The 13,859-nt window shown below is 32.8% G+C and overlaps 1 protein-coding gene across 1 annotated transcript; it reads left to right on the top strand.

Annotated features, from left to right (window-relative positions):
- The first annotated feature begins 11,691 nt into the window (after positions 1-11,691).
- Positions 11,692-13,019, top strand: LOC139190485 (uncharacterized). The gene is made up of 2 exons (XM_070810809.1): positions 11,692-11,918; positions 12,281-13,019. The coding sequence occupies exons 1-2, from the start codon at positions 11,780-11,782 to the stop codon at positions 12,769-12,771; spliced, it is 630 nt and encodes a 209-aa protein (XP_070666910.1). The 5' UTR covers positions 11,692-11,779; the 3' UTR covers positions 12,772-13,019.
- The last annotated feature ends 840 nt before the right edge of the window (positions 13,020-13,859 follow it).

Below are 13,859 nucleotides of genomic sequence, written 5' to 3' on the forward strand. Positions count from 1 at the left end.
AAAACAGGGAAACACTATTGTGGTTATATTATTAACCTGCTAAACTGACGATCATACTTTATTCGAGCACTCTGTTATAGTTGAATGTTTGCCATACAAATAACTGGACATTAACAAGGGTACCTCTGAGTTCTTCGTACCTCTGAGTTCAGCCGTTAAGGCCTTATACTTGTACTGTGAGTGGTCGTCATGCTGAAACATGTCGAGTTCCATGTGCAAGGTTCTATGTCTAGTTGTTATAATGGTCATCCGACTATTTAACCGAGCATGCGTTTCGAATTTGGTATCAGAGCCTAGTTTAGCATTTTAATAGTATAATTATAATAGTAAAGTACCTTGAGGATAGAAGTCATTGATACAACTGATATCATATTTGTTTATTGTATATGAACAACAGATATTATTGTCCCTGTAGACCCTGTCAACCACAATTACCAGGTATTTATTGTCCCAGACATCCAACTATAACTAGCATAAAGAGAAGATTAGCATATATATCCAAAAAAATTATTAGTACTTTGAAGAAGCAAAAGTTTTATCTTGGATATCTTGAACATCATTCATTTATTCGTAAATATAATAACACAGAAGTGCAGCATAAAGTTTTGGAAGCAAAAAGAACAACAGATCAAGTTTTAGAGACATTGAGAGAAGAAAGAGAGTTTTTAAGAAACCAGTTAGCCGTAACCTTAGAGAAAGGTAGACTGTAGTTTATGATAGATTATGTTAATTTAGAAATTAGTGAACCTCAAAAAAGAAAAATAACTTTAGACCAAAATAGTTTAGTTTGTTATTTTCCATCAAGAAAGCATAATCATATTTTGCACAGTGAAGAAAATTCACAAGCTAATACCATTGTAGATCTTATTATTAGTCAGGCAGATAATATAAAATTAGAAAATAATAAGCATAATCATTTATTAAACCAGTTGTTAGAACATTTTCAGAAAAATTCCATAAAAATAATTAGACAAAATTTAGACTATATTACATCTCAGTTAGAAGATAATAATAGAAATATTCAAAGGTTTCCTAGCAAAAGAGAGATAAAAGAGCTTGTTGATCTTATAGATAGTAAGCTGAAGCAAGTAGAACTTAGATCATTAGAAATAGTTGAACAGCTAAAATTAGAAGTTCAAAAAAATCAATTAGTACAAAAAGAGTTAAGTGAACAAGTAGATAAGTTGTATAATAAAATAGATAAATTATTAGTTTAATGACATATTCTAGAACTAGCAGAAAATATATTCAAGCTTTGAAAGAAATTAGTAAATTAGATAAAGAACCAGTAGGATTAACAGATTTTTCAACACAAGTATCTAGTAGTAATATTCCCATTAGGCAAAATAATTTGATTATCCAATTAGTTTTAAGTTTAGCTGAAGAATTAGATCAAGTTGAAAAACAAATAGCAGAAATAAACCAAGTTTTACATAACGCATCTTTATCACTTCCACCATCCTTGCTAGATAAATTAGAAAATTTAACTTTGAGTGCAAGTAATAATAGAAGACCTAAGCTAAATCCTTTTGATAATAGAAAATGGCACTCTTTAGGAAAAAAGGAAAAAAAGTAGTTAGAGCGGAAGATATTTATCCAAATGAAGAATAAGCACAAGAATTTATTCGAAGAGGTTTTGAGAGAACACAGAAAAATAAATATAACTTGTATCAATTAGGTTTATTTGAAAACAGAAATAGAATTGTAAGCAGCATCAGTCAACATGAAGTTAGTTGTATTGATAAAGAAGTCACACTTAATCTAATTAGTAAAGAAGCAGTTACTCATTTAAGAAAGTCACATTTTAGTCAGATTCACATACAAAAAAAATTAATTGGAATAGCAGGATTAACCAGAGCACAAGTAGGTACAAAAGCTTTAGTATACATATATGATGATAGATGGGATAATCACCAACAAGCATCAATAGCAACACCTGAAGTAGACTTAGGTTCAAACTTAGCAGTTATAGGTTGTATTCCAAATTATGTTATGACGATTAATGAATTTAGTAAATATATTAAAGTGAGCATAAAAACAAAAAATTATAATATCAAAGGAGAGTATAAAAATTTGTGTATTAGCTTAATGTATATAGGTAAAGTGTCTGATAGATATAATCATAAGTTTAATTTAGAGTTTCAAAATTTAGTTCAAACATTTGGCAGTAAACATGTAAATATGATAGAAGCAAAACCCGTAGATAATAGCTTTTTAAAAGGAACTCAGTGGACATTGCCTAATTTACAAGTAGCACCAAATAGACAACCAGATAAAGTACAAATATATGAAACTAGTACAGGTCAAGCAACAATTAGGTTTAGTAATTATAAGCAACTAGAAAAAATAGAAGAGGATGAGAGTGAAATTGAAAATGAGAGTATACATATGACTTTTGATAATTTAGATATTAATTTAGTTGAACAAAATTTTGATCATATTGTAGATAAACTTATAGAAGATATTGATCATTTAGATGAAGAACAATATTTGAAAAAATATAAGACATATGATTTAGGACTACATAAAATTTCAGACGAAGAAATGAAAATTTTAATCTTAGAAACAGGAGTAGAACACATTTTAGGATCAAAAGAATATAATAATTTATTAGAATTGAAAGCAGAATGTAATCCAACAGAAGAAAGTAGTACATCAGGAGTAGAAAATCCAGGACACGCAAGCAAAATCGATCAACAATTTTTTAGACCAACAAATGAACAATATAATGAAAAAGCAAAAGTAGACTATATGGAAGAAAGTATGATAAAACCTAGAAAAAATAGGATTCCATATTTGAGAGGGTTAGAACAAATTAATATAGCTGGTAATATACTAAATTTAGATAATGTAGATCCACAAGATTGGGAAAGAACGATTGAGAGATGGGAAAAAGGCTGCTTACATGCAGCATTAATGTTAGATTTTAGTAATTCACAAAATATGTTAGATTACTTTGAGCATACTTTGGATGGTTTAGTTTTTGATTATTTCCAATCATGGAAAGTTCAAAATCCAGAACAGCATCAGGCAGCTAAAACACATTTTAATATTGATGGTTTTGTTACTTTGATTAAACAAGAGTTTTTAGATCATAATAGGTTAGATGGCAGAAGTGAACAAGAACAAATAAGAGCAATCAGAAATTTAGAACAATTACAAATTTGCGATTTACAGTATATAGCTGAGTATACCACAGATTTATTTAAATATTTAGGAAGAACAGGTAGAATTAGTGATATTAATTTATTAGATACTTATATGACAAAAATAAAAGGACCAATAGGTGAAAAGATTTGGAATGAATGGCAAAATCATCCGAAGAAAAATGATATTGCTATAGGACCTAGAATCCAACATGTCTATGATATACTCAGACAAGAGTGTAGTCAAATAAAAGATAAGAGACAAATTAGGAAACAATTTTACATGTGTTGTAAAAATATAGATTTACCACAACAGTATGGTTGCCATAAGAAAATATACAAAAAGAAATATAAGTCGTATAAACCCTACAAACAACATAAGAATTTCAGCATAAGACCTTCAAGAACATATAGGAAAAGAAAATATATTCCAAAACAATTTAGAAAAAGAAGTGACAGACCTTGGATTAGAAAATATAAAGCACCGAAAGATAAGAATAATTGTAAATGTTATTCATGTGGAGAAGCTGGACATATTAGACCTAAATGTCCAAAATTAGGTAAACAGTCGAAAGAAAAAAGTACATTTGATGGAGTTGTTTAAGTTAGAAGAAGATGAGGATATTCAGTCAATATACAGTTTAGATAATTTAAGTGATAATGAGAGTATTTATAGTATAGAGAGTATTAACATGATAGATTCAGACTCAGAAGATTCAAGTAACACAAATAGTGATCTAGAAGAGTATATGTGTGCATTCATAGAAGAACAGCATGAAGAAGAATATAAATAAATCAATTTAGGTTGGCCAGAAAAATGTCATAAGTGTAGTAAATTAGTTGCAAATAAATACTACAATACATACTCAATATTATGTGAAAAATGTTGCAGTAATAGGTTATTAGAAGTTAATTCAGCAGAATCACAAGAAAATACTGAAATATTAGGAAACATTGTTTATAGTATAGAAAAACCAAAAAATAGTTCTTTAATTACTATAAATTGTGAAATAGAATTAGCAAAAGAACATAAGATACAAACGATAGCTATGATAGATACAGGGAGTACAATGAGTGTCATAAAAGAAGAATTAGTACCAGAAAAATATAGACAAAAATTAGCAAAACTAGTAAGAATAACACAATTTGATGAGAGACCAGTTTACTTAACACATTGTATAAATAATGAGTTTATTAAAGTAGAAAAACAACAATTTAATTTACCATTAACATTTGTTTCACCAGTAGAATCATATCCATTTATTTTAGGTTTAAACTTTTTGAAAAGCTTGCAAGGTTTTTTTATTTATGAACCCTAACATAACATTTTTCAAAAGAGGCATTACAATAACTGACCAAAATAATACTGTAGAAGCATACAAAAACATAAGTATAGAAGAGCCTAGTCGCCAAGATAGTTATCATTTAGAAAACTCAAAATAAAATGATGAGCATAATAACGTAGAAGAGTTTGATGAAGACATTTTTGAACATGAATACCCGATTTTAGAAGAAGGAACCTGTATAGAAATATTACAGTTAGATAGACCAAAGAGTTTAGAAGAATTGTTACAATTAGCAGAACAAACTAGGATTATAGGAGAAGACCCACAGTTACATTGGAGTAAAATACTAGCAAAATTAGATATAATTAACCCAGATTTAACCATTAAGATGGTTGATATGCCTTGTAGTCTAATAGATAAACAAGAGTTTGAGCAGCAAATAAAAGAGTTGTTAAATTTAAAAGTAATTAGACCCTCTAAGTCCAGACATAGATCAACAGCATTTATTGTAAGAAAACATTCAGAACTAAAGAGAGGTAAGGCTATAATAGTTTATAATTACAAGAGATTAAATGATAATACATACGAAGATAGTTATAAATTACCAAATAAGGATGAGCTTATAAATAAAATTCAAGAGAGTAAATATTTTAGCAAATTTGATTGTAAGTCATGTTTTTGGCAAATAAGATTAGCAGAAGAATCAATTGAGTGGACAACTTTTAGTTGTCCAGAAGGACATTTTGAGTGGCTCGTTATGCCATTTGGACTTAAAAATGCTCCATCAATCTTTCAAAGAAAGATGGACCAAATTTTCAAGAAATATGATAATTTTTGTAGTGTTTATGTAGATGATATTTTAGTACATAGTAAAAATAAAAATGAACATAGGAAGCATTTAGAGATAGTATTACAAGAATTTATCAATAATGGAATTGTAATTAGCAAAAATAAAATAGCATTAGAAAAGCAAGATATAGAATTTTTAGGAATGTATATTAAGTCAGGTACAATGCAATTACAAGATCATATAGCTAAAAAGGTGTTAGAATTTCGAGACAAATTAGAAGATAAGAAACAGTTACAAGCATTTTTAGGATTACTAAATTATGCAAGAAATTTTATCCCTGATTTAGGAAGAAAGATATTAGTATTACATAGTAAAACTAGCAAAACAGGACAAAAATATTTTAATAGTGAAGATATTAAATTAGTTCAAAAAATAAAAGAAGAAATTACTAAACTTAAGCCATTAACATTACCATTAGATGATAGCTACAAGATAGTAGAAACAAATGCTTCATCATTAGGATGGGCAGGTATACTATACCAGAAAAAGCATAGGGAGTCTCCAAAGTCCGACGAACAAGTTTGTAGATATTTCTCAGGAAAGTTTAGTGATATACAGTAAAGATTACCATCAACAGATTTAGAAATTCTAGGGATAATTAATTCATTTGAAGCATTTTCTTTATTTTTACATAATAAAGTATTTACGATTAGAACAGATTGTCAAAATATAGTTTCTCATTATAACAAGATACATGCTACTAAACAGGCAGCCCGAAAATGGGTTAATTTTGTTGATTCAATTACAGGAAATGGTTTTAAACCAATTTTTTAACATATAAAACGTAATGACAATACATTAGCTGATATCTTATCAAGATTAATTTGTTGAACAGGTATGGAATATCGTGGACCATCATCAGCAAATAGCACAAGGCTGCAAAGTAGAAGAGTTTCTTTCAATGGCATGATGATGCACCATCAACCTCCACCATTCAGTGAATTTCAAAATAGCATGAGCAGACCAGCATCACCACCAGTACCTACGTTAAACTTTAATGGCAATATTGTTGAAGGAATCAGAAATACAACTCTGAGATATAGGTCAAGGGTACCAGGGCTTTCTGATAGGCAGCAGGTTCTCTTAGATAGTTTTTGGAATATCCAAATTAAGCAGCCAAGTATGAGGTTAGGTCATGAAAAATTAATTAGAGCCTTGGAGCAAGAGTTTGATAGCTTTAATTTTAATTTCCACCAAAACCAGCAGCATATTCATTCTCTTGAGCACAACCTTCAAGCCATTTCTAGGAACCATGAGTCATTACTTGGTAAGTTTACCAAAATGAACCAAGAACTCCAATCTCTTAGGATGCAGCAAAAGGCAAGTGACACCTTGAAAAGAGAATTGAAAATAGGTTTAGAAATTGATCAGCATAAGAATAAAGGAAAAGAGGTTATTGAACTTATAGGACAAGAGGCTAATGACCCCATAGAAGAAATTAAGATTGAGCTCTTAGAAGAAGACGTTGAAATGGAGCAACATCAAAATAATGAGCAGCATCAGGTTCTGAGTGACAAAGAAAAACAAGAAAAATATGAAAGTTTTCTTAGGAATATATCTTCAGACTTGATATTAGATGATTTTTTATTAGAAGAAATTTCAAAGGCAAAACTAAGAATAATGCCAACAGACATGCAAAATGAGATCTTGAGCAGAGCATCACAGTCCATGAAAGAGTTACAATTACAATTACAATTACAATGTGCCTTGTATCAGTCCATCTTTAATCCAAAACCAGGGATGAATATTATTACAAAGATGTATCCTCCATGTCTTTGTGATAGTACAGAGAATTGTATTTGTAAACCAGATGTTAGCGTAGCTGTGGCTAGGATTAACATGAGAGATTTTAAATCATGGCATTTTAGTTATGAGCATCAGAAAAAGCATAATGTGATAGAAGTTACCCCTACCTTACTATTAGAGTTTGGTTATCTCGATAAAATATTTATTAACCGTATTTCTCAACTAGAATTATTTCCTGAAAAGCTTATAAAAGTAGTAGAAGATTATCTAGAAAGGTGGAAAGAAATTTGCATAAGTTTTATTAGTAGTCCTCCAGATTGGTATGTACATATGCATAAGGAGAAAGCTAGGCATATAGCCATGATCAATGAAGAGTCCTTTAGACTAAATCCTATCTCCTCACTTAGGTGGACTTCTTCATACAAAGATATTTTAAAATTTAGAGAGATCCAAATGCTTGCTTTAGATGAGTTTGAAGATTTTAGGTATGACATGGTACTAGTAGCAGAAGAAGAGGAGATATATATTTACAGCAAGACAAGAATCAATCATCAGCCTTATTGGAAGCCCTAAAATTTCAAAGAAGAAACAGCAGAAATATATTACAAGGTGAAAGAAGATAAAGAAAGAGATGCGGAGCTAGTAGAAGGCGATGAACAGTATTGGAATAATTTGTCAGAAGAAGAGCTGTATAACATTAACAACATGATGGAAGCCTGAAGAGCTAGCTGTAAATTAGCATAAGTTGAATATCATCATAATGTATTTCCAGACATAAATGTCAACATCTTTGTGGTCCGCATGTAATGGCATAAGAGTAAATAAAGAGAAGAGTCTGATCTATTATGGACTTTTCATACATAAAATGTCCTTATGGTTAAGAATGAATAGTACAAAGCCCTTTTCATTAAAACTCATTTTTTTATTTCTATTTGGTTCTTTTTTTTTTTTGAGTTAAGTTTGATGTCCCATTCGAATTATTTGGTTTTTCTGTTTTTTTTTAACCCACCCCTTAAGCACACTTAAGTAGATGGAGAAACGATTGATATTTTATTTTTGTATAATGTTAAGGAGATCAAAATTTTTAAACTAAATGATGTGGTTGTTAATGATTATATTATTACTAGCCTCTCTGCACGCACTAACGTGCGTGCGAGAGGCATTTTTGCATCACGGGCGCTACGCGCCCCTAAATGTGCATTGTGTTAGTTTATTTCCATTCTAATTGTCAATGTATATGGTTTAGAAAGTATAATATGGCTACACATAACAGGAAGCAATAAATTTGAAGTTGTTGACGTGGATACTCTCTCATACACAACAGTGCCTATTACAGTGTCCTCATGCACGTGCGAAAGACACTTTTTTCCTCACGGCGCGCTACGCGTGACTTACACATTTTAGATGTATTTATATGTGAGGATTGGTTCAATGTATAGAAAAATAAAATAAAGACGATTATCATCTCTAATAATACAGGTAGTAATTTAAAGTATTTATCTAAAATTTGTAAAAAAAAAAAAGTAATAAATAACATAGAAGATCCTTATAATTTAGTTGCAACTAAAAGCTAAGTAAAAAGTATAAAAACAATCCAAGAACTTCAATTGGCCTTGATACACTTGACGGTTCTTCATATCATGAACTCATATCGCCATCCTGTTGAAAATTTAATGCGTTCGGTTAGAATCAAATATTAGCATTATTTGTAATTGAATTGCATTAAATTTTGAAAACGGGAATTAAACCTATTCAGTAACCTCCCACAACTACCCCGAGCCAAACATATACCACCCTAACCAAAGTTAAGACAGTAGGCATAAAAAGGTGATGCCTTTAACGACATTCAAAGTAAATATTAAACATGCTGTGCGATTGTGTACCATCTAACAAAATTAAGAATGAATAGGGGAATACCTCAGTAATGAAATGAGGGAAATACCTTAGTAATGCAGTATTTCTGTTTGTATTTTTGTTTGAATGCTCCACTAATTCACTGCACCAAACCCTGTTAACCAAAAAGAAATGAGGAGATTGTAGACATGGAATTGATATTAGTAATGCAAACCACTAAATGAAACGCATATATACCCACTACCGATTAATAGTCCAAGTCTGTAATCCCTATTTCATTTATGGGTGACATAAAAATGCATGGACAAAACATACAATGTCATTTGGTGAGGCAGATTAGATAATTGTGTCATAGTGTTGTGCTATAACAAATGACAAATGTTTAATTTTTCTACCTATTTACATTTTGGCAAGAAAATATATAACATCAAATGAAGAGCATTCACAATAAAGAAGTAAGGATGCGTGTCATATTTGAAGAACATATGAGTACTAAATAGAAAACAGAACAATAAAGACACATATAATATGTTTTTTTCTCATATTTTTATGGTGGGTGAATGAATTGACTTTAAGGATCACAAAGAGGGGGTTATTTCATTTATGGGCGACATAAAAATGCATGGACAAAACAGAAATGGGGTCGAGACTGAAGTTTACTTCAAGTCACTTACCCTTCATGCAATCACTTTTTGCTATTATTTTTGTTGTACCGTTTCTATGCTTTCCCGTCTCTGTTTCTGGTGTTTTGCCTTAGTTCGTAAGTCTTTGGGCATGACCTTCCTTTTCTATTCTACTTACTGTGAAAAAAAACTCCACCTGAACCTTCCATGACATAATCTAACAAAAAGAAGAAAAATTTGCATCCAAAATGAAACTAAAAATGAAAGAGAATGAGATACCTACCACTGGAGATACTTTTATTTGGAAACACCGTTTGGAAAGCAAAAGCAAGTACATGCTTAATATTGACCACGATGGCGTTGAAATCATTCAAATACTAAAAAGGTGATGCCTTTGACGGCATTCAAAGTAAATATTAAACATGTTGTGCGATTGTCTTAAGAATGAATAGGGAATTACTTCAGTAATGAAATGACCTTAGTAATGTAGTAATTCTGTTTGTATTTCTGTTTCCTAATTCACTGCACCAAAGCCTATTTAACCAAAAAGAAATGAGGAGAATGTAAACATGGAATTGATATTAGTAATGCAAACCACTAAATGAAACGCATATGTACCCACTACCGATTAATAGGCCAATAGTCCAAGTCTGTAAACCCTATTTAAGATTGCCAAAATGAAACTAAAAATGAATTATGGTAAGTATGCATATATGCACGTCCAAGTTTGTAATCCCTATTTAAGCTTGACAGGACCAAAACGAATGAAGTTGAGAATAAAAGATTAAGATTGAGAGTTGAAAAGTTGTACCGAGGAAGACTCTTTTTCAACCTAACATGATGCTGTTATAACAATATTATGCCAGTAGAATGCAAACAGCAAGAGAAGGAGATACCTACCACTGGAGATACTTTTATTTGGAAACACCGCTGGGAAGTATTTAACCCGCTCTCACCCGAATGTATTTCTGGCATATCGAAAACAACAGAAAAGAACATTCCTATTAATTTCACATAATTTCTTTTGAAAACAAATAACAAATTTTATAACACATAGCAGATACCTTTGAAGTCATCCGCAAGAATTTTCTTCCAACCCTTCGATTTCCATTTCCTGCTCTTGTATATAGTCTGTAAACATAGTAGTAAAACACACAGTTAAGTAAATTCCATAGCTTGAAACATAATTTAGTAAAATTTCATGGCCTTATGATATAAATCACACATTTCAACAAAATCCCATTTATTATCAACCACAAATTATGCAATTGGAGTTTCTGGGTAACTTTAAATTCCCCAAAAAGCAATCTAAAATACCAAAATCAGTGACAAACTACAAAGCCAACATAAAAAAATCGAAAACTTACAGAAAAACTTCACTTTGTACTCCCATTCCTTTTCACGAATCTGCAAGGAAAAAAAAATGAAAAGAGTGGAAAATCAAAACTGGACTTGGGGATTTTCCGTGGCTCTGTAGATGCCCAATCTCTTTTAACACACACAATGTCACACATTGAGTAAGATAGTCACCATTTCCAAATTAACTGACAGAAAAAAAAGCCCTAGTTTTTAAAATTGGGAAGTTGGGTACCTGGAGATGGCCGGGGCGTAGGTGGAGGAGAGTTCATTGGTAGGAAGAAAATTGATTCTTTTCCTACGGGTGTGGTTTTTGAGATGAGTCAAAGAGTTCCTCCGAATGTGGTTGGAGGAGAGAGAATTGGTAGGAAGAAAATTGATTCTTTTCCTCCGGGTGTGGTTCTTGAGATGAGTGAAAGAGTTCCTCCGGATGTGGTTTTTGTGCAAGACGACAACGGTTTCTTTTGCTTCCATCACGCGGATTATTCTCGCAAGATAGTGGGAAGAAAACTGCTTTTGTAATTTTTGTTTTTGTTTTTATGACAAAATTATCCCTGGTATTTTGTTTCTATTATTTTTAGGTAGTTGTGGGTGTTTTTGTTTGAGGGGCTTTATAGTCCAATTTTTTTTGGTGAAGCCTTGAGACACCAAATTGGACTTCTGACTTTCTAATATTAAAGATTTAAACATTGATTAACGTGTTTATTTTATTAGTAACACATCATTTAATTTTTCAAATTTGATTTAAAATTTTGATGTCTCTATCATTATCCATACGAAGGGCATGACGGTCAAATGACGTGGAATAAGTTGGTGTATTTGAGGGTAATTTCATTGTTTTGTCAAAAGCGTAACCCTAAAAGGTGAAATCTCCAAACTCGTGCAATCTCTCTGAGTCTCTCTCGCACAGACGAAGCCATGATCCGGGTACCCAGAGACGACGCCAAGCGCGGAGGCGGAGGCGGAGGCGGAGGCAGAGGCAGAGGCAGGGCCAATTCCCTCGCGCGATCAGAATCCGGGCGGGGGAAGAATCCAGCCCAGCCAGCGGAGCTCCGAGGTGAGTTCCGGATTTGTCTTGGTGTATATATATGCGTTTGGTTTCTATTTTAGGGTTTGTAAATTCTGCATATTAACCAAAAATGTTGCAGCTTAATTGGTGTTAAACCCAAATATATGCGTTTGACGAAACATATCAAACAAAAAATTGCTGTTTTTCGTCACCGTGCGAGAATTACCCTTAAATTAATTACATGCCTAGTTTTTTGTTTCGATAGAACTCCCTTCTTATATTGATAATATGTATCTGTTTTTGGTGGGTGATTTTGTTGAGTAGTAATTTGTGCCCTGCTCCCTTATTTTGACCTGTTAATTAGCTGAGTGAATATATCTAGTATTAATTAATTTATGTGCAACAAACAGATGAGAAGAAAGAAACAAAAGCTGTCGAAAGCTCTATGAGTAAACTCCAACTTGATGATGATACTCCTACTTCAAAGAAGAAACGTTACCGCGAGTCTAAGAAACGCCATTCTCAGAATGAGCATTGTGCAGTTTGCCTTGTGGACGGCCACCACCAACATCTGTGTCCCTACCGGGAAAGTGTCCCGTTGGGTGTAACTAAAGTTGGAGAGGGCTATATACTAATGTGTAGGACTTGTGGTTTTGTGGGTAACGTCTGCCTTCATGGCCGCTCTTATGCTCGTCCCTATAGGCGGTGTTATTGGCGTCTGAAACATGGGTACCCAATCCACGAGGAAGTGGAGCAAATCAGGGCAAGACAGAGAGAAATGGCTGAAATGTCCAGGGCACGAGTGGAGAGAGGTGAACCATCCTTATTGGATGATACCTCTTCCGATTCCTCTTCTGATACCTCTTCCGATTCCTCTTCTGATTCCTCTTCTGAGATATAATCGCAATGAAGCTTAGGGTTGGAACATGCGGTGGCTGCAGCTGTTGGATTGCCTTTTCTGTTCATTCATGGCGGATAGATACTACTTTGTTGGTTGTTTTCTCGTGTGTTTAATTTCGTTCTTGGAATAGCTAGTTGTGCATGTTGGTCGGATTTCCTTTGCTTGTAGGCTTGTACTGCTTGTCTTGGAATAACTATGAAACGAATCCACCGCTATCGAATACTAATCTCACCAGAATTGTTCAGTTAGTTTTCGTACGTATTATTTCCTTTGCTTGTACGTATTATTTCCTTTGCTTGTACGTACTATTATTAGTAAGGCCAAGTACTGATGGCACTGTACATTTTTTCTTCCAAAATTTTGCGCCTGCTAGAGTGACTCGAATAGGAGAAACCCTCCAAGTTTGAGAGTACCACAAAATTAGCATCAGGTTTTTCCAATTTCCGTTTTAACGTCACTCTGCCATAGAAAGTAGCTAGTGAATGGAGCTGAAGCGCACAAGCAACGTGTACTAGCAACAAAACAGAAGGCCAACCCCAAACCCTACAATAGGCGGGACTTGCATTGGAAGCAACTGTGGCAGCAAGCCTCAAGAGGCAACAATTTTGGCCGCTGACTAAGCAGTTGAGATGTTTTCTTAGATTAAGCTGCAACCATCGGTAAATGCAGGTTTCACATCCAACAATGCTCAGTTCATATCTTAGCTGCTGTTTTATTTATGATTTCTCTTGCTTTTCTCTAATATTTAGTTAACCTAGCTTGTTTCAACAAGATTTAGAACGGCCTTCTATTTGTTTTAATTTGTTTAAATTTTCGTGAAGGCTAGCTACTAGATGGCCACCTCTTTAACATATATATAGTCGTTTGTATATGTATATATATGTACATCTATATATATGTGTGTGTGTGTGTGTGGGGTTACGATTCGCTAACTTTTCTTTTGGAGACAAACGACTCAGACTCGTCTAGATTTTTTGGGGGCATGTAAATTTTGCTAATTTAGGAATAACAAGTAGGTGGAAGTTACAACTGCATGCTCCAATGCAACAAAGGAGTATTTGGGGAGGCACAAAGACAAGATGGTTAGG

Source organism: Malus domestica, chromosome 13 (assembly GCF_042453785.1).
Source record: "Malus domestica chromosome 13, GDT2T_hap1".
NCBI lineage: Eukaryota > Viridiplantae > Streptophyta > Magnoliopsida > Rosales > Rosaceae > Malus > Malus domestica.

Excerpts from the sequence above, each read along its gene's own strand:
- LOC139190485 (XM_070810809.1), top strand. The coding sequence starts at position 11,780 with ATGATCCGGGTACCCAGAGACGACGCCAAGCGCGGAGGCGGAGGCGGA. Across the intron at positions 11,919-12,280 it reads CCAGCCAGCGGAGCTCCGAG|ATGAGAAGAAAGAAACAAAA; the intron begins GTGAGTTCCGGA and ends TGCAACAAACAG.